This window comes from Dreissena polymorpha, chromosome 5, assembly GCF_020536995.1.
Source record: "Dreissena polymorpha isolate Duluth1 chromosome 5, UMN_Dpol_1.0, whole genome shotgun sequence".
Lineage (NCBI taxonomy): Eukaryota > Metazoa > Mollusca > Bivalvia > Myida > Dreissenidae > Dreissena > Dreissena polymorpha.
This window is the reverse complement of record NC_068359.1, coordinates 3,315,316-3,342,223: the sequence shown is the minus strand read 5'-3', so window position 1 is coordinate 3,342,223 and position 26,908 is coordinate 3,315,316. Positions and strand designations below refer to the sequence as shown.

At 36.3% G+C, this 26,908-nt stretch overlaps 1 protein-coding gene and 2 long non-coding RNA genes across 5 annotated transcripts in view; 2 read left to right on the top strand and 1 right to left on the bottom strand.

Moving 5' to 3' along the window:
• Positions 1-26,908, top strand: part of LOC127832254 (uncharacterized) — a 79,446-nt gene that overhangs the window by 35,623 nt on the left and 16,915 nt on the right. For both annotated transcript variants that reach the window (XM_052357583.1, XM_052357581.1), the window contains exons 5-8: positions 4,246-4,347; positions 19,691-19,822; positions 22,828-22,931; positions 23,688-24,763. In XM_052357583.1, coding sequence (XP_052213543.1) covers positions 4,246-4,347; positions 19,691-19,822; positions 22,828-22,931; positions 23,688-24,763 — 1,414 coding nt within the window. The remainder of the gene's footprint in view (positions 1-4,245; positions 4,348-19,690; positions 19,823-22,827; positions 22,932-23,687; positions 24,764-26,908) is intronic.
• LOC127832319 (uncharacterized) lies at positions 621-1,262 on the top strand. The gene is made up of 2 exons (XR_008026784.1): positions 621-898; positions 1,043-1,262. It is a non-coding gene; the product is annotated as an uncharacterized LOC127832319 (long non-coding RNA).
• On the bottom strand, positions 15,897-19,207 carry LOC127832317 (uncharacterized). Of its 2 annotated transcripts, XR_008026782.1 has the most exons (4): positions 18,888-19,207; positions 18,353-18,440; positions 18,120-18,189; positions 15,897-17,138 (listed from the first exon to the last, which is right to left on the bottom strand). It is a non-coding gene; the product is annotated as an uncharacterized LOC127832317 (long non-coding RNA). The 2 variants fall into 2 exon arrangements; XR_008026781.1 differs by having other exon boundaries at positions 18,353-19,207.

The following is a 26,908-nucleotide window of genomic DNA, read 5'->3' as shown; positions in this document are numbered from 1 at the left end:
TCCAATCTTACAAAAACCTTGTTACCAATCTAGAGGCCACATTCATAACTCTATCTTGATAAACTTTGGTCAGAACGCGTATCTTGACAATATTTATCCAATGTTTGAATCTGTGCAAGTAGGGTCAATAACAAGATGACCTGGTAAATTTTTAACAATTGGTGTACCGTTAAGTTAAGTTAGTACCGATAATTTTGTCCTTCTTGTTTCGAAATGGAAGAATTTATTCATAAACTATTTAGTTTTCAGTAAGCATGTTTGATGAAATTATTTGTTATGTTCAAATCAAAATAGATTGAGTGCTTTTGATCTGATTGTAATCCAGACTTAAATGACAACTTTTTTTTTTTCATTCTCAAATGACAACATTCATGATTTTGTTCATTTATGAACGACAGAATTCTTAACAGCGATCCATGGTTAAAAGTGAATTGTCATGTTCATAACAAAAAAATGCTATTTTAATTATAATAATATCCTAAAACAATTGAAATCATGGAAAAAAATATTATGCTGCTAAAAACGATGATTTTGTTGATCATCAGTTTTCATTAACCGCTCCCATATTTTTGCCAACTTCGAAATACACGCACCGTATTCCATAACTTGCATTTCTTTTTTATGCCCACCTTCGAAGAAGAGGGGGTATATTGCTTTGCACATGTCGGTCGGTCTGTCGGTCGGTCGGTCCACCAGGTGGTTTCCGGATGATAACTCAAGAACGCTTAGGCCTAGGATCATGAAACTTCATAGGTACATTGATCATGACTCGCAGATGACCCCTATTGATTTTGAGGTCACTAGGTCAAAGGTCAAGGTCACTGTGACCCGAAATAGTAAAATGGTTTCCAGATGATAATTCAAGAACGCTTATGCCTAGGATCATGAAACTTGATAGGTAGATTGATCATGACTAGCAGATGACCCTATTGATTTTCAGGTCACAAGGTCAAAGGTCAAAGTCACGGTGACCCGTAATAGTAAAATGGTTTCCGGGTGATAACTCAAGAACGCTTATGCCTAGGATCATAAAACTTGATAGGTAGATTGTTCATGACTAGCAGATGACCCCTATTGATTTTCAGGTCACTAGGTCAAAGGTCAAGGTCACGGTGACCCGAAATAGTAAAATGGTTTCCGGATGATAACTCTAGAACGCTTATGCCTAGGATCATGAAACTTGATAGGTACATTGATTATGACTGGCAGATGACCCCTATTGATTTTCAGGTCACTAGGTCAAAGGTCAAGGTCACAGTGACCCGAAATAGTAAAATGGTTTCCCGATGATAACTCAAGAAAGCTTATGGCTAGGATCATGAAACTTCATAGGTACATTGATCATGACTCGCAGATGACCCCTATTGATTTTCAGGTCACTAGGTCAAAGGTCAAGGTCACAGTGACAAAAAACATATTAACAAAATGGCTGTCACTACAAATGAGAGCCCATATGGGGGGCATGCATGTTTTACAAACAGCCCTTGTTTTATTTTCTGGATGTAATAGTAACTAGAAACACTGAACCGCATTATTCTTATGCCTTTATATAGATTACAGCTACCGATTATTTCAGAATGCCACTATTTTTATGCCTTCTTTTCGAAGAAAAGGTGGCATATAGTGATCGGACTGTCCGTCTGTCTGTCTGTCCGTCTGTCTGTCTTTCCGTCACACTTTGCGTTTAGGTTTCGAAAAATGCTCATAACTTCTATGTCCCTTGAGATATACCTTCATATTTGGTATGCATGTGTATATGGACAAGGCCTTTCCATACGCACAAATTTTTTTACCCCCGTGCCCTTGACCTTGAACTTAGGGTCCGCGTTTAGGTTTCGAAATCTGTGTTTAGGTTTCGAAAAATGCTCATAACTTCTATGTCCCTTGAGATATAACCTTCATATTTGGTATGCATGTGTATATGGACAAGGCCTTTCCATACACACACAAAATTTTACCCCTGTGACCTTGACTTTGAACTTAGGGTCTGCATTTAGGTTTCAAAATCTGCGTTTAGGTTTTGAAAAATGCTCATAACTTCTATGTCCCTTGAGATATAACCTTCATATTTGGTATGCATGTGTATATGGACAAGGCCTTTCCATACACACAAACATTTTTACCCCTGTAACCTTGACCTTGAACTTAGGGTCCGCGTTTAGGTTTCAAAATCTGCGTTTAGGTTTTCAAAAATGCTCATACCTTCTATGTCCCTTGAGATATAACCTTCATATTTGGTATGCATGTGTATACGGACAAGGCCTTTCCATTCGCACACAAATTTTGACCCCTGTGACCTTGACCTTAGGGTCCGCGTTTAGGTTTCGACATCTGTGTTTAGGTTTTGAAAAAAGCTCATAACTTCTATCAAGCGTTTATAGGGGGCATAAGTCATTCTATGGGGACAGCTCTGTTTATAAGCATGTATGCATCAATGATTTAGTAACAAAAAACTGTATTTGAACCCCTGGCTTATTACTTATAACTAATTGGTGAAATTGCAGAACAGTAATAAAGAGGACAAATACATTTCAACTATGGTCTGGGCCACCAAAGTATTGAACATGTCAAAAATATTATATGTGCTTATCAATTATATTCTCTCAACTTATAAGAAATTATGAGAGAATACAAAATAACTATATAAACTTACTTATACTGATATTAAAGCCGAAGAATTTACTGTTTACTACACAGACTAGTAACAGACATTCTTTCAAAATTTTACAATAATATTATTAAAACAAATATTGTTTGCTAACACCATTCAGTATGTTATATTGAACTATTCATAATAACATATAAATTGCTAAGGGTTTTTCCTTTAAATGACAATTTCATGATTATTTTCCATGATTAAATGAAAACATTTTTGATTAAGTTTCATGCATAAATTGTTTAAATTCTATATAATGTTTCATGATTGTGTTCCTTGATAAACTTACAACATTCTAGGTGGTTTTCCCTGATTAACTGACATAATTCTTGATTTTGTTCCATGATAAACTGGCATAGTTCTTGATTTTGTTAATGAATAAATGACAACATTCAAGGTGGTGTTTCATGATTAACTGACAAAATTCTTGATCATGCCCCATGATTGTGTTCCATGATTTCCTTAGCATGTGATTGATTGGGTTCCATGATAACCTGAGCAAATGTTGATTGTATTTCACGATAACCTGATCGCATGTAGGTTGTGTTCAATGATAACTTGACCACATGATTGATTGTGTTCAATGATAACCTGACCACATGATTGATTGTGTTCCATGATAACCTGACCACATGATTGATTGTGTTCAATTATAACCTGACCACATCATTGTGTTCCATGATAACCTGACCACTTGAATTGTCTTGATTGATTGTGTTCCATGATAACCTGACCACATGATTGATTGTGTTCCATGATAACCTGACCACGTTATTGACTGTGTTCCATGATAACCTGAACAAATGATTGATTGTGTTCCATGATATCCGTAGGACATTATTAATTGGATTTGATGGTTACATGAGCACATGTTGATTGCTTTCCATGATAACCTGACCACATGATTGATTGTGTTCCATGATAACCTGAGCACGTGATTGTGTTCAATGATTTCCTGAGGACATGATTTTGTTCAATGATTTCCTGAGCAAATGATTGTGTTCTATGATAACCTGAACACATATTGGTTGTGTTCCATGATTTCCTGAGGATATGATTGATTGTGGTCAATGATTTACTGAGCAAATGATTGTGTTCTATGATAACCTGAACACATGATTGATTGTGTTCCATGATAACCTGAGCACATGATTGGCTGTGTTCCATAACATGAACACATGATTGATTGTGTTCCATGATTTCCTGAGCACATGATTGATTGTGTTCCATGATAACCTGAGCGCATGTAGATTAAGTTCCACGATAATCTGAGCACATGTTGATTGTGTTCCTTGACAACCTGAGGACTTGATTGATTGTGTTCCATGATAACCTGACCACGTGATTGATTGTGTTCTATGATAACCTGACCACATGATTGATTGTGTTCCATGATAACCTGAGCAAATGTTGATAGTGGTCCATGATTTCCCGTGCACATGTTGATTGTGTTTCGTGATTTTCATAGCACATGATTGATTGTGTTTGATGATAACCTGAACACATGATTGATTGTTTTCCATGATAACCTGAGCACAATATTTATTTATTCCATGTCTAAATGATCCTATTCTCTATTTCAAAATTAGAGCCCCCACCTTGCAATCTGGGATGTGAACACGCATGTGGTGGAAATAAATAGAGGAGGAGCACCGGCCTTCGGCTTCCAGTACAAGGTCAAACTGGGAAAGGTGAGAAGACTTTCAGTTTAATGCATGATTCCATACTTTGTCATGAAAAATTAACTGTACTGAATGGTCAATTATTTGTTAAATGGTTGACTTTGTCATGAAAAATTAACTTAAATGAATGGAAAATTATTTGTTAAATGGTTGATAAAATGCTTACTGTCTTGATGAAATGGTTAACATTTTGCTTCTGCGCTTCAAATTTTGGTTATTTGGGTTATTTCATGTTGTTATTTGGTAATTTGATGTTGTATAACTATGTCAAAATTTAGCAATTATGTTTAATGTTAAGTTGATTGCAGTAATAGTCATAAGGATACAGGGGTGTCAACTTTCCGGATTATTCCAGAAATCCGGATTTGAGCCATCTAGGGTCAGTTTTTAGATGAATGTGAATTCGATGAGTTTGTTTAAGAGGGGGGGTGTAGGGACAAATTCTTTGAGTGAGCGCTCATTTGAGAACGAATATTGTTATAGCCTCGTCGGCACTGCGGACATTTGCGCTCGGTACTGATTTTGCCCGGTCTTTTATTGTTTGAATTCTGATTTGTAAGCGGCTGGCACTGACATGCGCAGTAACTGACGAAACCTCTTTGCTACTTTCCGAAAACCCTACAATTCTACAAATGTTGAAATGTCCGCCACCTTGAAATTTGAAATTATCTATTAGCAAAGTAAAGCACTGCAATGTCATATTTAAAAACAACCAATTGAAATATTGATTGCGTATTTGCTAGGTTACCGGTACTTGTTACTGGTTTTCATTTTCGGCAGTCTAACGATATACATATTATATTTCATGTGCAAAAGACATATCTTGACATGTTTTTTGAAAGTCGTTTTCAGATACGGTATGGTTCTTGGATTTTAATTTATTTTCTACGTTCTTTATATCATTTTTGTGCCCCCCTTCGAAGAAGAGGGGGTATATTGCTTTGCACATGTCTGTCGGTCGGTCCGTCCACCAGGTGGTTTCCAGATGATAACTCAAGAACGCTTGGGCCTAGGATCATAAAACTTCATAGGTACATTGATCATGACTCGCAGATGACCCCTATTGATTTTGAGGTCACTAGGTCAAAGGTCAAGGTCACGGTGACCCGAAATAGTAAAATGGATTTTGGATGATAACTCAAGAACGCATACGCGGCCAACAGGGCAAACTCTGAACAATATAACTGAAGCAACTGGTCTGTAATCCTAAATCTATAATTATCAGTCCAATGAAACATCATCATTTGAGTAAAATAAAGTGGATCAGTAGAAATATTATCAGAATATTAGATTTTTTGTATATTTTGTATATTAAATATTGTGTTAATGTTTAATTTTGTTGATTAATATAAATATAAGCAGGACAGGGGAGGTAATACACTATTATATCTTTCTTATATACAGGGGAAACAAATGCAATAAGTTTAAAGTTCATGTTTAATAAATAGAGGATATTTGTTCATGTCAGTGTGAGATCATTTGTTATTTTTTATGATCACATTTTATTATTACTTTGACAAAACCACACTTACCTGAATACCACAATGGATTCCACCCACACAATACCCCATGCCCCTACCAGAATATCTCCCCCCCCCCCCCCCCAAGCTCACCCCCCCAAATCCCAAATGTTGTTTTTTAAACATCATCTAATAAATTACCACACCCCACATTATACTCCCCTCTCACCCCCACCCCCCCCTCCCCCACCCCCCCCCCATTTTTTTTTAAACATTAATATATTACCCCACCCCACATTATACCCCCCTCTCACTCCCCCCTCCCCCCCTTCCCCCCACCCCGCCCCAAAAAAAATAAAATAATTTTTTTAAACATCTAATAAATTACCACACCACACATTATACCCCCCCCCCCCCTCTTACTCCCCCCTACCCCCCCACCCCTCCCGAATTTTTTTTTAACATCTAATAAATTACCACACCCCACATTATACCCCCCTCTCACCCCCCTACCCTCCCTACCCCCCCCTACCCCCCCCCCCCCCCCCCCCAATTATTTTTTATTTATTTCCTTTTTTTATTTTTGAAAGATCGTCTTATAAATTATTGAATATGAACAATTTTCCCATGATGGCTTACGTTATACTGTCAAGCACTTGAATAGTCGAGCGTCAGCTCTTGTTAGGTCACAAGGTCAAATGTCAAGGTCACAGTGACTTGAAATAGTAAAATGGTTTCTGGATGATAACTCAAGAATGCTTACGCCTAGGATCATAAAACTTCATTGGTACATTGATCATGACTGGCAGATGATCCCTATTGATTTTCAGGTCACTTGGTCAAAGGTCAAGGTCACAGTGACTCGAAATAGTACAATGGTTTCCGGATGCTAACTTACATTAGGTCAAAGGTCAAAGTCACAGTGACAAAAAACGTATTCACACAATGGCTGCCACTACAACTGACAGCCCATATGGGGGGCATGCATGTTTTACAAACAGCCCTTGTTATAGAATGACGTATACACATGCTGTGTTACAGATGGTCTGGTTGATAATATTTCGCATTGTACTCACCAGAAATTACACCATGAAAGACTATAAAAAACGAACAATAAGCTAGGTCTCGGGCGGCTCTGCCCTCTAATGGCTCTATTCCCTTTATCCTACTGCCTCAGACTCTTGGCTGAATTTTCCCGATTTCAAATTTGGGACGATTGACACCCCTGGGATAGCGGTGATGCAGTGTCTGTCAAGATTTCCTCTCAAAGCACTTAATACTGATTCTTGTCAGGAAACTGGCTCAAATATTTCTGAATAAACCTTTGGCCTTGGACGCAATCAAGCTTTGATAAATATGTTTAAACTGGGAAGTAAGCGGACAAAATTGACACATTAATAAGGTAATATATTCAGATGTCACTTTGTGGTCTTCGTTGTCCTATGTATGTTGAAAAAAGAAACATTTATTATGTAAAAATTAATTACACTGGTCTTACTTAGTCTACAGCATTTGTTTGTGGTTCGGACACTGGTAAACAAAGGACATAAATTCTGCTGGGGCATTGTTTTTCTGCATGCCAAGGTTTTTGTTTGGCACATTATAGTGCAATGACCTTGATAATTATGTATGTTTTGCCACCATGGGATAAATAGTTGCAACATTTAGTTTTTTTAATTCCTCAAACTGCAATGCGGATTATGCTCCTACTTTCACAGGCTAATGAACTGATTGTGTTGATGATCATTAAGAATGGAATTATGAGCAGAAGAATATGAAATTATAGGGAATTTAATGGGGACATCAGTGAATGTTAGTAACATTCACTGATGTCCCCATTAAATTCACTATAATTTTATAATCTACTGCGGACAAAAAAGAGAAAGAATCATAATTGTTGCACTCAAAATTCCATTCTAAATGGACATTGTTACACATTTTTCTAGTTTTTATCTCGGCTGTTTTCGGAGAAAACCCGAGGTATTGTCATAGCCAGCTCGTCATGTCCGCCGTCCCTGTCAAGGTTTGTTTAGGTTTTTAACATTGGTTCTTTAATCAAAGTCCTTCCACCTACAACTTTGAATCTTCATATTTAGATACACTTTGATGAGTTCTACACGCCACACCCATTTTTGGATCACTAGGTCAAAGGTCAAGGTCACTGTGACCTCTAAAAAAAATAATCTGACAAGCTTTTGCAGCCCAGCGTGGCACCCATTATGCGGTGCTCTTGTTTGTCCTTTTTATGGCATTTTACAAGCCATCTTCAGAAAATAAACCAGACAATTTGTCATGGCTAACTATTATACTATTGTCCAGTACACTTTGCAATATCAGCACTTAAATGTCCAACGTATACAATTTAATTTCTTATCTTTTTATGCCCCCAGATCGAATGATCAGGGGGTATATTGTTTTTGGCCCGTCTGTTTGTCTGTCATTGTATGTGTGTGTCTGTCCCAAAACTTTAACCTTGCTCATAAAATGAAAACTCTTGGGTCTATGTTCTTTAAACTTTACATGTGCATGCATCTCATTGAAATCTACAATCAAACATGGTTTGAGGTCACTAGATCAAAGGTCAAGGTCACTGTGACCTTTACATTCAAAATATAACCTTGTTTCTAAAATAGCTGCCATGCAGCTTCAAAGTAGGGGGCATTGTGTTTCACAAACAGAGCTCTTGTTTTATTTAAGGAAGCTGCTTTCAAAATTTGCAAGTGTGTATTAGATGGAACTATGATGTCTGATCCGTACATGTATTTAACGATATTGAAATAACTTTGTACAATCGAAACCTACATATGGTAAAGGGCACTTAAGCGCGCGACATCCTCAAAAAAAGCACAGATATATCTGTATAGTGACTTAAAAACGAGCTTTGTTACCCACTAAATTGTATGTATATTTTTGAGATTTATTGTTGAATAATTATACAAACCAAATCCAGAATGTATATTTTATTATGTGTTTTATATTTTCATGTAGTAACAAAAAAACAAGATTAAACACCATAGGATATATATCTTATACAAACTATAGCTTATTAAAGATGTCTTAGAAGACTGCTAAATGAGTTGCCCTCTTAAACAATTATTTATTTAAACGTACATTGCACAAACAAGTCCTTTATATGCATCTTAAATGGAGATTCACACACTAACACTTTGCTGAATAGTCAGAAAGGTCCGCGTAGTGACATTATTTTCATTTGTTTGTTGTTGTTTTTGTAATTGACATTAAACCGCATCTATTTTCATTATCAATTAAGCCATATTGTCACCAGTTTATATTCTGATGCAGATGGTTGAAATTGCCCACTTACAATCCACGCTCTAATCTTGCCGAACAGTTTCATCGAGCCTGTGTGGATAAGCCTAGTAACTACATCGAGACACAAGTTCAATAAATCGGTTAAATCAAAGCACTCAGAAATGCCTATGGGCCATAAATTGAGCACAATTATCCATTAAATCTTGCAATCAAGCATACCGTAACAATAGAGGACGGAAAACAAATAAAATTGAATTAACGAGATAATGAGGAACATTATCAAAAAGGGGAAGTGGCTTTTTGTTGCATTTGCCTTTGGAAAGGGCAGCGTGGCGGCCTTTGGTAAGGACAGCATGGCGCTAATTGGCTTTGAAAGGGGGCAGTGTGGCGCTGCAAAAAAAGGGCATGGCGCCACGCCACACTCAAACGGCCTAGATAAAACACTATGATGGTGTCTTGTGCACATGGCTACCTCAAAAGTGCAGGCCTTACGTTGACATGGTAGGTAAAAAAACAGCACCAATTTGGATATAGCTTGAGTTTGCACCTTAAAACAGTAATTTAAATATTCAAACAGAACCTTGTATTTATAAAAATGCCATTTTTACTTTCTGACAGAAATTGGGTGAATGTCTTTTATGCTTTTATATTTATCAAAATTAGTTCAAGCATAATTGAAAAAAATGTTCTGTATGTGTCTGTGGTTGCTGGTGGTTACTGTTAATGGTAAGTTATTAGCAACTGTCACAAACTAAGCAGCTACAGACAAACACACTTAAGACATTAAGATGGATGTTATAGATGGGCAAGTTCACTTATTTTGCACATATCACAGTAATATTACATAAACTAACCAAGATTGCCATCATGATCTTGCACATTGAAAAATTATAAACAGTCGTTAATACATTTAAGGGCTTCTGCAAAACGAAACAAGTTCATAAAAGTGCAGTATAGCTTTATGAACCATGGTCAGGAGTCCTGATGTGTTGAGCAGCAAGTTCTATAAAAAATGTCCCAAATTCAGCATGTCTGCACTCTTACTCAAATATTGTGTCATCATAAAACAATATTTGTGCGCATATGAGTCGTGTTCTGAGAAAACGGGGCTTAATGCATGTACGTAAAGGGTTGTCCCAGATTAGCCTGTGCAGTCCGCACAGGCTAATCAGGGACGACACTTTTCACTTAAACTAGATTTTCGGTTAAAAGGGACTTCCTTTAAACAAAAAAATACCATTAAAGCGGAAAGTGTCGTCCCTGATTAGCCTGTGCTGACTGCATCTCTTTGAACAACCATAACTTCATCAATTGTGAAGCGATTTTCACAATCTTGGTCTTATTCAACGCAAAAATGAATATCCTTTCTGTAAGTGTATATATCTAGTTATATTTCTACAAATGCTGGGTCAAATTTAAAGAAATAACAGATCGATAGATCGGGGGTATATTGTTTTTGTCCTGTCTGTCTGTCATTCTGTCTCAAAACTTTAACCTTGGTTAAAGTTTGATAACTTTTTAATATTGAAGATAGCAACTTGATATTTGGCATGCATGCGTATCTCATGGAGCTGCACATTTTGAGTGGTGAAAAATCAAGGTCAAGGTCATCCTTCAAGGTCAAAGGTCAAATTTATGGCTTCAAAGTGGCACAATAGGTATCTCTTGGTATACTTGGAAAACTGGCTAACTATCGTAAGGGGAATGTTCAGGGCAAGTTGCAAGACTGGTTGGCTTTTAACGGAATTATGGCCCTTTTTTGTCTTAGTAACTTTGAATATTTTGTTAAATTTTGTGTTTATATCCACTTTACTTCTAAAGTATCAAGGCTACAGGGCAGGGGGATTGGGGCCGGGGCCCTTAGAGACGGGAATTTCACGTCGTTTTGGGCGAAAAGGGGAATTTTTGAAGATCTTTTCACCAACCATTCTACACCAAAAATTGCTATATTTTAATGTGATTAACATAAATATACATTTAATCAAAGGTTAGTAGCACGATACCAGCTGGCAACATAGATATAAAAGTTTAAAAAAAAAAAGTAAAAAATATTTTAGCTGAAATAGAGGAAAAAAGTATACTCTTTTCATGGGGGAAGCCGCCTATATTATTGGCGGTAAAAAGTGCAAAACGAGGGCCCTGGGCTATTGCTTTCAAACTTCAAATACTTTCTTACTATCATGAGGGTACTGTACCTGGCAAGTTGAATTTGACCTTGACCTTTGAATGACCTTGACACTCAAGGTCAAATTAATAAATTTTGCTTAAATTGTCATAACTTCTTTATTTATGATCATATTTGATTTATACTTTGACAAAACAACACTTACCTGACATACCACAATGGGCTCCACCCAAACCATCCCCCATGCCCCAACACAGAATCCCCCCCCCCCCCAAATTTTTTTTTTTTTTTTCCCTTTTTTTCTTATTTTTCAAAGATCATCTATTAAATGACCACACACCCACATTATACCCCCTGTTTCATGATGACTAACTTTATACTGGCAAGCACTCGAATAGTCGAGCGCGCTGTCCTCTGACAGCTCTTGTTTAATATTAAAGATAGCAACTTGATATTTGGCATGCATGTGTATCTCATGGAGCTGCACGTTTTGAGTGGTGAAAGGTCAAGGTCATCTTTCAAGGTCAAAGGTCAAATTTATGGCTTCAAAGCGGCTCAATAGGGAGCATTGTGTTTCTGACAAACAAATCTCTTGTTGCAAGTTACTTTTCAGGGCTATATATCAGATACTTACGAGATTTCAAAATGGTTGGAATCTTATTTGATTTTTATGCTCCCCGAAATAAATAAATTGACCTCTACCTTTTGATGAGGTTTGAGGTCACTGGGTCAAGGTCACCGAGAATAATAATAGATTATTTAGGTGTTTATTAACACATACATTGACAAAGCGCATCATCGGGGAGCATCCATCAGTTTCACTGATATTCTTGTTAGCTCGGCTGTTTTCGGAGAAAACCTGAGGTATTGTCATAGCCAGCTTGTCGTCTGCCGTTCAGCATCTGCCGTACGCAGCATGCTAAAACCTTGACATTTTGCTCTAAAATCAAAGTGCTTCCATCTACAACTTTAAAACTTCATTTGTAGATGCACCTTGATTAGTTCTACATGCCACACCCATTTTTGGGTCACTAGGTCAAATGTCAAGGTCACTGTTACCTCTAAAAAAGAAAAAAAAATCTGAAAAGCTTTCATTTATTAGCGAGGTTGTTTTCGGAAAAAAACCAAGGTGCTTGTATTTTCATAGCCTGCTTGTCATCCGCCGTCCGCCAGCGTCGTGCTAAAACCTTTACATTGCCTCTTTAATCAAAGGACTTCCACCTACAACTTTGAAACTTCATATGTAGATGCACCTTGATGAGTTCTACACGCCACACCCATTTTGGGTCACTAGGTCAAAGGTCAAGGTCACTGTGACCTTAAAAAAAATAAAAAATTCTTACAAGCTTTTGCAGCCGAGCGTGGCACCCGTTATGTGGTGCTCTTGCTACTATTTAAATAAGCAACTTGATATGAAGACGTTTCAATATTCACTAAATGCACGGATTCACTCAATATGTAAACTGTCAATGTTTAAATATCTTTTTTAAATGTATTCATTGTACGAATTAAAATACACTCTATGCTCATTGTAAAATAAAAAATACAATATTTTAGAACTTTTCTTATTTTTCGTCAATCTGGTTGACAGTCTCTTATATAAGTTGACCTGATCCAGTGTAGAAAAAAAACTATTGAATAATTAAATTATCTGTTGCTTTGAAATTGTTTTAAAAACAGTAAAATATGTTAAATTGATTATAAAAGACTCCTTATTTTTCCTAAAAATCCAGCGTTTTGCGTGATTTTTTTCCCCTAAAAAAAGGACAGGCTTTTTCCCCCAAATCAGATAAAAAAAACTGATTTATTAATATTACATAAAAAAATATTGCGTTTAAAAATGAGTACATAGGTTTTGAGATATTGATTAGAGATCATATGTTGTAGCTGCTTTGTATTGTAACGTCTTCTGCCATAATATAGAACTTGCAAATGCATATACAAAAACATTATAGTTTATTTTATGTTGACTGGCCAACACATCCAACATTACCTGACCTGGGTTTAAAAATAGTATAGATTTGTCTGTGCCACAACCATGTATCTGAAGATGCAAATTTCTGCAAAACTCTGTAGGGCATTTTACTACTATCCAAAATATAGCAACTGACTTCACACCTACATGTATCTGGCTTTTAAAACATTTTGTAATGTTTTGAATTACTAGTGAGAAAAACAAAGCGTGTGACCCTCAGTAAATCAATAAATCTCATTACAATTTGCATGATGTTTAATAGGTACTGGTCACACATACATGTAATAGGAGATAATTAGGCATTGATATGCTGAATCAACTTTTTGGTTAAATTTAAATTGTAAATGCTGAAGCAAATTATGACATTTAATTATAAAAAGGGCACTATTGTGTTGTGTTGATATTATTTGGCGTTAAAACAAGACATGTGACATGATATAGAGTTGTATTTAGAATTGCAGATGACTAATAAGAAAAATGGACTATACACATTACTGCATGACTAACATTGATTTTACCACAAAACTGTGTATTATATTGATTTCAAATGCATTGCTATTCAGTTTTGCACATTGATTAATACTGTATGAGAATATAGTTTATAATGTTTAGAAGACATAAGTCATATGCTCATAAAGTACAGTTTTCATAATAAGCCACAATAAACATCAGAAGAACAACTTTTTTATTCTATAGTTTTTAGCTCACCTGTCACAAAGTGACATGGTGAGCTTATGTGACCGTGTGATGTCTGGTGTCCGTATGTGTGTGCGTGTGTGAGTGCCTGTGTTCGTCCGTCAACAATTTGTTTGTGTAGACAGTTGAGGTCACAGTTTTCATCCAATCTTTATGAAATTTGGTCAGAATGTTTATCTTGATAAAATCTGGGTTGGGATTGTATTTGGGTTATCTGGGGTCAAAAACTAGGTCACTAGGTCAAAAACTAGGTCACATAATAGGTCAAATAATAGAAAAACCTTGTGTAGACAAGCGAGGTTGCAGTTTTCATCCAATCTTTATGAAATTTGGTCAGAATGTTTATCTTGATGAAATCTGGGTTGGGATTGTATTTGAGTCACCTGGGGTCAAAAACTAGGTCACTAGGTCAAATAATAGAAAAACCTTGTGTAGACAATAGAGGTCACAGTTTTCATCTAATTTTTATGAAATTTGGTCACAATGTTTATCTTGATGAAATCTGGGTTGGGATTGTATTTGGTTAGTCAGGTGAGCGATTCAGGGCCATCATGGCCCTCTTGTTTGTATAGCTTTCTATTGGATTTCCACTTGCCTTTAAAATAATTTGGACCATTGATGTGAGTTTGCATATTGTCCTCATCTTCAAAACATTGAAGATCCATAAGTAGTGGAGAACTATCAAACAGTAATATCTGTCAGTGGTATTTCTAAATACATAAGTTACCAAGTTGCTAATATACTCCAGTCATTCTAGCCTTAAAATGGCCAAAGGTAGAAAAAATTGCAAAAGAATTGATTTGCTTGTTTTTAAGTGTTTAAATATATGGGGAATCTCATGAAAAGGTTTAAAATTATTTATCTTTGGCGGAAAGTGCTCAAATTTGTAACGAAACAACATGCCTTGAACTTCAGCTGAAACCAGTGGAAATTTACCAAAAAATGCATATATGAAATGCATCTGGTCATTAAGCATTAGTTTTCATTGTTTTTGAAGCATATTCGACATACAAATATGCCAAGATGCTGGTGATGATCTTTAAGTCGACTTCTCTTTTTATTTTGACTATATTTATCGTATGTCTAGGGTCAATTTACCCCACCCTCTTCTTTTCAACAGTGTCCATTAATTGTTTTCTCAAAATCATTCACCTAAGATCATTTATTGCAACCAGAAACATTTATGCAGCCCAGGGATATCTCATTTAAGTAAAAATAAGCCACTATATCTAACTAAAATTCCTTTTCATATATTCACTTCACCCATTTTATATCAAATACATATTAAAATAACTGTACACAAATTCGCGAAAACCATATTTTTGCCAAGCCTATATTTTCGATTTGTTCAATATGAAATTAAAAAGCATATACTGATTTGATGTCATTTAAGATAATCATTATCTGTATATAAGAATAACATGTTAGAGTAAAAGGATATGTAGGGTCGCGAAAACATATGATATAGTATTGTAGTAATTGGTTTGAATACATTGTAACAATTTTAATTAAGCGAGCAATTTTTTCTCTCTTAAGAAAATTAAAATTTCGGCTCCAGTTCTATCAATCACAAGACAACTTGAAAAATATTTACAGTGATTTTTTTGCTAAAAATTACCGCCGATTTTTGATAAAATCTATGGGTTTTTTTCCCAAAAAGCTGACCAAAATTTCCCAATAAAAGACCATTTTCCTAAAACAAAAAAAGCCTCTTATGACTTATGATTTCTTAACTCCAGATCTCAACTTTTTATTTAAACATCCTACAAAATATATAACTTTAATTTAGTTCTTTTTGTTGATAAATAAGTCCCAAATTTGCCACTTTTATCAATTAAAACAATCCCAATTTAACCAGACTCCTTTTCCCAAAATGGCTAGAAAAAAACCTGAACGTGCACTTTAAAGCAATTTTAATTCTGTTACTTATAATCATATTTATAATACTTAATTTTATGGTTTATCGCACTATTTTCTCAATTTCATGGTTTATCGCATAATTTTTTCATTTGTGTCGAAAAACCATGTGTATAGTTTAATCATTTATTAAATGAATGATTAAAGTATATTTTTGTATTTCAAAGTTTTTCACATATACAGATCTATTTTGATACGTATTATAGAAAATAAACATCCACAATCAAATAAACACATTGGAAAATCTGGCATTGTCTAATTTGAAACAATAAATATATATGCGCACACTAAACGTACTGCATTCTAAAGACTAAATATAATTATTTAAATCTATACTCTGTACTTATATACATATTGCATCAATTATAACGTGTCAATGCCATTTGTTACGGAAACATGCCAATAAATGATGTGTATAGTTATTGAAAAAACTGAATGCTTTCAAATATTTTCATAAATGCATTGAATCCTTTTACATTTTTTAAATCTTTATACAGGTCGTACATATAATACGTTCAGGTCTCAGACACAATTTCGTCATGATCATTGACGTCGGAGGAATTTGAACAGTTTCATCGACAGTTCCCACAGCCTTGTGAACAATCAAGTCCATGTTTCCTGCACGTATATCGTTGTGAGTCACAACTTTGTTGGCAATTACAGCTTATTACTTTGAGTTGAGGTTCAGGAGCAGACAGAAGATGTTTCCTTACTGGAATTAATTTGTTGTTGGATATATCCCAGCCCCAATCTACTGCATCCAGTGTGTTGTTCCCACGCCATATCTGTGTCTGTAGGTATGTGCGCAGTGATTGAAAGCGAAAGGCAGCCGTTTTGCTTGACAAGTTGTGCAAACCTTCTTGGTAAACTTCCGGAATCTCAGGATATCGAGCCCTTCTCAAGTATCACCGTTGTTGAGAAGAATTATTGCCTCTTTTCTACGAGTTGTTATCTTGTTAACGTCTGGTTCTTCTTCATTAAATTTCTCAATGACCTGTCTGAACTTGGGACTGGTTCTGAAAGCTTCAGTACGGCTTCTTTGCTGATACCATATATCATAGAAGTCGCATCACAACCTGTGTATGCATGCATGAACGGAAGCATGTTGCATAACTCTGGTCCAAGGACATTCTTCTTGATATCACCTACTTTCTTTGTCTGATTTGCTCGCCTTATATCTGATTTATACGATTTAGCGTCGGCGTGAAAAAGCAGTCACACTTGATATCAAACGTCTCATCCGATCTTAAACTTTTTGTCCGATTTAGCGTTGAAAAAGCAGTCACACTTAATATCAAACGTCTCATCCGATCTTAAACTTCTGCTTTTCGCCCGTCATCCATCATACATTGCCCTGCAACAAAAATGCTGAAATAATTGATTGCATAAATATATTTTAAATACATACAACTGTAACAGAAGTAGAATAATGTTAAATAAGTATTTGTGTTGCCTCCAAGTATTTTGAATCAGTGTTGGTTTCATTTTCTGCGTCCTTTTTGATTTTGAAAGATATGTTTATTATATAATAGCATACTTCAGTATAATAAAGTACGTCCTGGGTGGTACGAGTTGCAAAATGTTGATAACCAATTGTGAACAGACGCAATCCAAATTTCACTGACTAGCAGTATAATTATTTTTTTAAATTATCATTTTTCTTATTACAATACATGACATATTCCTAAAATGGACTATTCAGTAAATATAACATACCATGCTGAATGATAAAGATGACCAAAGCTACTTGAACTTTTGGTCATGTCACATACTTTATACACTACTGCGTCTTCACAAAAGGCAACACAGAATATCAAACAAAGGAAATGGGATTTTTAAACTTGAAACTATATATATTTGCTTCAAAATTAAAATCTGTACATCAAAGTAATAATTGTATACAGGAGTTATAGACAATCAACGAGTTGTGCGCTCTTACTATTTTCTGAAAAATGTGTTATGTTATTGGACTATGAGTATGCCTTATTGTGATAAATGTTTAAAGTTCAAATCATAGGGGTACATAATGTATTTACAAATTGCAGTGCGTCATATAATTTAATTTTAGCACTATATGACATACCTTTATGCTACATATTTGACCTCTGGTAACACCCTTATATATCGGACTCAATGTTTTCGCAGTATATGAAATGCTTTAAAGGGACTTGTGCCAATCGTCAGATTAACATCCCTACACATTCAGAGAAAGTGTAAATAAAAGTGTGTTTTTTTTTTCAATAAATTAATTTGAACATTCAATTCGTTTTAAGGATGTTAACATAAATTTTAATAGTTTAATAAAAACATTCTATGCATGTGAATGCACCATTACCTTTGCTTAAAAAATTCCCAATGACCAGCCCCCACTGCCTTCTTTCAACTTCCCTCGTCGATGTATGAACCTAGAAAAGAAGTTGTTTATTACTTTATATTAGCCTCATTATAGTTCATTCATTATATATCAAAAACTTGTTGCCTTTGTACTGCATTATTCTCTATAGAATGTTTGCAACAATTTCAAAAGCTTACCGATTGCATTCTAAAGATATGTGAGGGTAAACATACCATAGTAATGATATTTGCAGGTAACAAGCCACATTAAACAAGAGTAACTGATTTCTTCCGCAATCTGTATTTCATTGATCAACGTGACCTGAAATGGAGTTAATATAGAAAATATTTAATGCTTAGCAACTTCATGTTCATAATAAACGTGTTAAAATAAAAAATTGAATGAAAGGGACAAAATAAGAAATAATATTTTTCACAAATTTTGCGAATTTTGACAAAAACAGGCTTCCGTACTTTTAGCAATTGTGCAGAATTCGGTTTACAGGTTGTCCAAAAATGTATTTACAATGATTTCGGTAAGTGTCAACTGTCCATTTGTCTTTTATATGTAAATAAAAGTCTACAAAGAAGTATAAACAACTCAATAAGTCAATATATAACGTGTTGCATGTTGCCATGTGTTTGAAGAGGGCTCCTTCTTATAATCTTGTTTCAACTAGATTTCTTCTAAAACATCGGCACAATTAAGTATTGCTCAATATTGAAAAATATCAATTCACATCACTTAAAATACAAAACTTCTACTTACCGTCTTTATAACCTTAAATCACAGTTGATACCACATCGATCAGCAGAACTGTCAAACTGACTTTGCCCGCCATGTTGTACTGTTGCACGTCACTTTATGACGTCATATTTATTGGAAAACCATGTATGGTGTACTTTATTTGACATCAGAAAAATTCGCATTTTTCGCCATTTTTAGCGTTTAATTTTAACACTTTCCCCATTGAGTTGAGACTTGAAAATAACACTTTGTATTAATTAGACATAGGAGAATACGACCCATACGGAATCAATTCTTTTGCAATTTTTTCTAGGTTAAAAATAGACCGACTGGAGTAATAGTTTAAATGCGAGAGTATTCAAAGTAACAGAGAAAGCATTTTTCTGAGAATGCAGTCTCTTTAATATTCAGCAATCATTGAACAATTGCAAAACCTAGAAAGCCAAACTGTTTTATTGGTAAATAATGTTATCAATTTTACAATGTTTATTTTGTATAGATATAATTTTAAAGTTCCAGTTTGTTGAGGATCAATCCATCATCGTTACAATGAACCCTTTTTCCGCTCAGAAGCAAAATGAAATTGCTACATCCAACCAGCAAAAAAAAAAAAAAAACAGTCTGCGAGTAACTCGTACTCTGTTCAGGTTTTATGCTGTTTGCTGCTCATCAGTATCTAAGGGCTGGAAATGAAGGCTTTAAAACTTTAGTCTAGTTAGACAGGTCATAAATTTATTTTAATTTTCTAAGGGACTACAAGCTTGTCAAAGTGCATATCTAAGTGGTACAGGGTTAATGAAATTTTCCCAATCGATCTGTTTCAGAACAATGATGCTAGTGTGGAGGTGTACACCCTGGTGAAGGAAGTGGACGTGAGTGGTCCTGCCAAGGGGAAGCTGCGTGTGGGTGACTGGATACGCTCGGTCAACGGAACTCCGATACAGAGACCTGAAGAGGTAAAGCTCATGGCCAGATATCAGTTGTAGGATCTAAATCTGTCTGTGTTTACAATGTTAAAAGTATTTAACAACTTTATATATTCTGTTATCTTCTTGTAGAAAATGTATAATAGTTTGTAAATTGTGTTCTGTAACAGGCATTGGTGGGCTTAAGTTCAGCAGGAAAGGATCATTCACATTATCAGTCTCTGGATATTGTTGGCTGATTTCTGCTCATATCATGGTCCTCTGTTTATTGTTGGCTGATTTCTGCTCATATCATTGTCCTCTATTTATTGTTGGTTGATTTCTGCACATATCATTGTCCTCTGTTTATTGTTGGCTGATTTCTGCTCATATCATTGTCCTCTGTTTATTGTTGGCTGATTTCTGCACATATTATTGTCCTCTGTTTATTGTTGGCTGATTTCTGCTCATATCATTGTCCTCTGTTTATTGTTGGCTGATTTCTGCTCATATAATTGTCCTCTGTTTATTGTTGGCTGATTTCTGCTCATATCATTGTCCTCTGTTTATTGTTGGCTGATTTCTGCTCATATCATTGTCCTCTGTTTATTGTTGGCTGATTTCTGCACATATCATTGTCCTCTGTTTATTGTTGGCTGATTTCTGCTCATATCATTGTCCTCTGTTTATTGTTGGCTGATTTCTGCTCATATCATTGTCCTCTGTTTATTGTTGGCTGATTTCTGCACATATCATTGTCCTCTGTTTATTGTTGGCTGATTTCTGCACATATAATTGTCCTCTGTTTATTGTTGGCTTATTTCTGCACATATCATTGTCCTCTGTTTATCGTTGGCTGATTGATGCTCATATCATTGTCCTCTGTTTACTGTTGGTTGATTTCTGCACATATCATTGTCCTCTGTTTATCGTTGGCTGATTTCTGCTCATATCATGGTCCTCTGTTTATTGTTGGCTGATTTCTGCACATATCATTGTCCTCTGTTTATTGTTGGCTGATTTCTGCACATATCATTGTCCTCTGTTTATCATTGGCTGATTTCTGCTCATATCATGGTCCTCTGCTTATTGTTGGCTGATTTCTGCACATATCATTGTCCTCTGTTTATTGTTGGCTGATTTCTGCTCATATCATGGTCCTCTGTTTATTGTTGGCTGATTTCCGCTCACACCATTGTCATGTTGGTGGGTTTGACATGCACTGACAAACCAACAATAAAAAACACTCTTTTTATTCTAATATTTTGCCCAAATGGGTTTTATCAAAGTTTACAAATATGAATTTACTACATAGTTATAACTGACTTATATGTCAATACAATAAATTGATGTATTGTATTGACCTATAAGTCAGTTATAACCATGTAGTAAATTCATATTTGTAAACGTTGATAAAGCCCATTTGGGCGAAATATTAGAATAAAAGAGTGTTTTTTACTATGAAAATGGATATCTTTATCCCTACTGGATATTAAACTGAGTAGAAACCAACAATAATCAATGTCATAATGTCATAGTTGTTGTATTGTTCTGTGTGATAATTATTTATTGTGAACTATACAACTAAATATTGTTAACAATCTCAAAGTATTGCACAAGATATTGTGTTTTACCCGTCAATCTAATAAGCAATGATTTTTTTATTTCAGCCATTCTCTCTGATCAGCACTCGCTCCTCTCACAATGTCCTGTTTTATTTCAGCCATTCTCTCTGATCAGCACTGGCTCCTCTCACAATGTCATGTTTTATTTCAGCCATTCTCTCTGATGCAGCACTGGCTCCTCTCACAATGTCATGTTTTATTTCAGCCAGTTCTCTCTGATCAGCACTGACTCCTCTCACAATGTCATGTTTTATTTCAGCCATTCTCTCTGATGAGCACTGGCTCCTCTCACAATGTCATGTTTTATTTCAGCCAGTCTCTCTGATCAGCACTGGCTCCTCTCACAATGTCCTGTTTCATTTCAGCCATTCTCTCTGATCAGCACTCAGCTCCTCGCACAATGTCATGTTTTATTTCAGCCATTCTCTCTGATCAGCACTGACTCCTCTCACAATGTCATGTTTTATTTCAGCCATTCTCTCTGATCAGCACTGGCTCCTCTCACAATGTCATGTTTTATTTCAGCCGTTCTCTCTGATCAGCACTGGCTCCTCTCACAATGTCCTGTTTTATTTCAGCCATTCTCTCTGATCAGCACTGGCTCCTCTCACAATGTCCTGTTTTATTTCAGTCATTCTCTCTGATCAGCACTCAGCTCCTATCACAATGTCCTGTTTTATTTCAGCCATTATCTCTGATCAGCACTGGCTCCTCTCACTATGTCCTGTTTTATTTCAGCCATTCTCTCTGATCAGCACTCAGCTCCTCTCACAATGTCATGTTTTATTTCAGCCATTCTCTCTGATGAGCACTGGCTCCTCTCACAATGTCCTGTTTTATTTCAGCCATTCTCTCTGATCAGCACTCAGCTCCTCGCACAACGTCATGTTTTATTTCAGCCATTCTCTCTGATCAGCACTGGCTCCTCTCACAATGTCATGTTTTATTTCAGCCATTCTCTCTGATCAGCACTCAGCTCCTCTCACAATGTCCTGTTTTATTTCAGCCATTCTCTCTGATCAGCACTGGCTCCTCTCACAATGTCATGTTTTATTTCAGCCATTCTCTCTGATGAGCACTGGCTCCTCTCACAATGTCATGTTTTATTTCAGCCGTTCTCTCTGATCAGCACTGACTCCTCTCACAATGTCATGTTTTATTTCAGCCATTCTCTCTGATGAGCACTGGCTCCTCTCACAATGTCATGTTTTATTTCAGCCAGTCTCTCTGATCAGCACTGGCTCCTCTCACAATGTCATGTTTTATTTCAGCCATTCTCTCTGATCAGCACTCAGCTCCTCGCACAATGTCATGTTTTATTTCAGCCATTCTCTCTGATCAGCACTGACTCCTCTCACAATGTCATGTTTTATTTCAGCCATTCTCTCTGATCAGCACTGGCTCCTCTCACAATGTCATGTTTTATTTCAGCCGTTCTCTCTGATCAGCACTGGCTCCTCTCAGGGCACTCTGAGACTGGTCATACAGCGACCAGAGGGGTTGTCACAACAACCAAAGAACCTGCCCACACACAGGTTGGTGATCTCGTCTGAGCCGCGCACTGAGAAAATGGGGCTTAATGAATGTGTGTAAAGTGTCGCAATCTGCAAAGGCGAATCAGAGAAGACACTTTCTGCCTAACATAGATATTTGTTAAGAAGGTACTAACCTTCTCGCAAAAAATACAAAAGGAAGTGTGTTGTTCCTGATAAGCTTGTGTGGACTGCACAGGCTAATCTGGGACCACACTTTACGCACATGCATAAAGTCCCAGAGTCTTACTCATATGTAATTGTACACTGATTACCATTAGTCAGGTTGTTAAGCTTCTGCAATTTAAAGAACACATTCTGAGGGGCCATTGAGAGGTAACCCTGTTCTTTAGTTTGCATTCGTCCATTTAACTTGTTTGCGTATGTCCCAAATGGAGTATTAGTGTTCTTTGGATACATTTCTAGATGATTGATTTATTTCACCAATGGACTTTTTGATATATCAGAAAATGGACACCATTATTTTCATTTATATTGAGTCCATTTTGTTCTAAACATTGAATATTTAAGAAAAAATCCCATTAAGTATAACAACATTTGTGTCCAAGATGCGAGTACCATACACTATGATCAGATAGAATCAAATGCATTATCTGGGATGACACTACGCACTTGCGTTAAGATCAGTTTAATATGATCAGATAGAATCAAATGCATTATCTGGGATGACACTACGCACTTGCGTTAAGATCAGTTTTCCTACCATGTGGCTCAAGTCATGCATTGGACACTCTTCAGGTCTGACAACTACTCGCACGTGGCCAGTTCAGCCAGCCAGCCACCGTCCCCGGCCGTTAGGGATCAGGACCCTCTCTTACCTGGCATCATCGAGCCTGACCGCCCCGTGATGAAAATGGTTACACCCCAAAACATTTACTTCAATGACGTCGTCCAAAGCCCAGGCGACACGTCCAGCTCACATCCACCGTTTCCGAGGACTGTTAAGTTTCCTAAAGTTCGAGTGTTCTTGTGCGGAACAGAGGCGGAAAAATGTGCAAGCATGATACTTGGGAACTCTGAAGTTCAATGCGAGTCAAGGGAATCCGGGTACAGCTATGTAGAGTTTTCCATGACAACAGACTGCTTTGGAAATGTTGTGGTATCAAAAGTGTGCTCTAACCTTTACTCAGCTAATGGCCACCATAGTACATGTCATTCAAATGGGGTGCAGTGCAAGTCGTGTGGGTTTGATTTGAAGACTGGTAACATGATAAATGTGGAAATGCATGTGATAACAGACGATCGCCTGTTCCATCACTGCAGTAATTACCTGTTTACTAAGTCCAGTATGTTCATTTTGACGTTTGATGGGGGAAAATTACTGGAAACCCCGCAGATGGAGTTTTCACGTATACAGAATCTCGCTCACACTGTGAGGTGTTACTCTGGCGAGGAATGTCCGCTCATTATGTTCGGATTTCTCAATAGTTCGCCAAAGAAAAATCAAACATTCCGGGATGAGGTGCAAGCATTATTTTACACCAGCCATTATAATACTCAGATTGAGCAGTTTAACGTGTTAGGGCCTGAGCTGATTAGCTCACACTGCAACCCAGCCAATGGGGATAAACTCTCTGAATGTCGAGACGTGCAGTTGTTGTTGTGGAAGTCTGTGACAGAGACGGTGCAGCGACAACATGTCTTGCAGCCCACCCTGCTGGTTGTGGACCACCTGTTCTCGGTCCGGAGTGAGGTGTTCATGACTGAAGAGCGTCTCATGATTCTAATCAAGACCAAGCTTCCAGACTATCAGCTTGACGTGCATCAGGGGGTTCTCATTGAGCTGAACCAGTACGGCGAGATTATCATTGGCAGTAAGTAACTGTGAAACTGGCTCGGTACAGTGGCAAAAGTGGAGTCCTTCCCTCTTTGCCTTTATTTCCAATTGCCCAATATTTAAATGATGGGTTCTTTTTTGTCTTTATCCCGAATCGGTCCACTCAAAGATTGTGGGGTACTTTTTTTTATCAACATGTTGTTACATTCTTCATGCTGACCAGTATATATAAATGAGAATAGAAATTCACTGATGTAAAAAGTTTGATTTTTTCCCAGAGTACCATTTTTATGCCCCTGGTAGGGTGGCATATAGCAGTTGAACTGTCTGTCTGTCCGCCTGTTCGCCTGTATGTCTGTCCGAAAACTTTAACATTAGCCATAACTTTTGAAATATTGAAGATAGCAACTTGATATTTGGCATGCATGGGTATCTCATGGAGCTGCACATTTTGAGTGGTGAAAGGTAAAGGTCATCCTTCAAAGTCAAAGGTAAAAAAAACTAATCCAAGGTTAGTAACAAGCTTTGAAGGAAGATAGTTTCTATTTATCATTTGCCAGGTACAGATCATTTTCACATGGGAAGTAATATTTTTTAAAGGGATATAATACAAAAAAATTAATCAAAGCAACGCATTAGGGGGCATTGTGTTTCTGACAAACACATCTATTGTTTAAATATAATGAGGTCTTGTTCATCGAAACAATGTATTTGAACTGTTGTATAGTCCACATTTTTCTTTGCATGACGAATAGTAACAATTTTTTCTACTCTTGGGACAAAAAAAGCTGTGTCCAGAAATCTCCAGGTATAAGTTCTTAAACAGTAAAATTGCTGCGCAAACATATAACTTTATTCATATTTAATTGATGTTCAGTTTGTTTCTGCTGTCCCAATATGACATCTTTACCCTCTATTGATACAGAACTTGTATTTTATAATTTCTTTGGTCCTAGACAGGATGTAATAGTGTTTAACAGTTCACGTTTTCTCTAGTTAAGGTTTGTTTTAAAACATTTTCCATCATTTAGTTGTTATTTTCTATGTTACATTTACTGTATTTCAAAAGACTTCTTATGTTAAATCATACTTGTTAAAATCTAAACCATTGGTTCTGCTATTAACAGCAAATAATTGTCCATCATTTACTATGCAAAGATTTTTGGACCATTTTTCATTTTGAATATTGTTCACATACATTGCTATTTTTTGTTAGCAGAAATTTATAGACCAATAATCCCACATACATTGCTATTTTTTGTTAGCAGAAATTTATAGACCAATAATCCATAATAAAGTCCAAATTTATTGCCACATTGCATAATAAGAGCCAATTAGTGTTTGCAAACAATGCTAGGGTCAAGCATGAATATATTGTATCTCCCAGGGATCGACAAATCCACTCGCCCACTTGTAATTGCAAGTAGAAATCGGCTCACAACGAGTGAATATTCCGGCAGCGCTTGTCCTGGCCGAAAAGATTAAATTTCAAGTTTTAAAACATTTTTGCCAAACTAAACAAGGTTTAAACGGCGATTAAAAATTAACCGGATGTTGATTATTGCACGCTGCGCTAAATGAAAAATAAACAAATTAAAAGTGTGTTAAAACAGTTTATTAATTGTATTGAAGTTCATGACTTAACACTAACAGTTCTATTTTATAACCAATAGAAAATTACAATAAAACATATTAGTTACTGATTTTTTAGCTCACCTGATTGCTCAGGCTTTTGTGACCGGTCTTTGTCCGTCTTCCGTCCGTCCGTCGTCCACATTTGGTTTGTAAACACTCTAGAGGCCACATTTATTGTCAGATCTTCATGAAACTTGGTCAGAAGCTTTGTCCCAATGAAATCTCGGTCAAGTACAAAACTGGGTCGTTCCTGGTCAAAAACTAGGTCACTAGGTCAAAAAAAAGAAAAAACTTGTAAACACTGTAGAAGTCACATTTCATGCCCAATCTTCATGTAACTTTGTCAAAATGTTTGTCTTAATGATATGTTGGTTGAGTTCAAAAGTGGTTCTGGTCCGTTGAAAAACATGGCTGCCAGGCGGGGGGGGGGCAGTTTTCCTTATTTGGCTATAGAGAAACCTTGTAAACACTCTAGAAGTCACAATTTTTGCCCAATCATCATGAAAATTGGTCAAAACTTTGGTTTTATTGATATTTCTGACGAGTT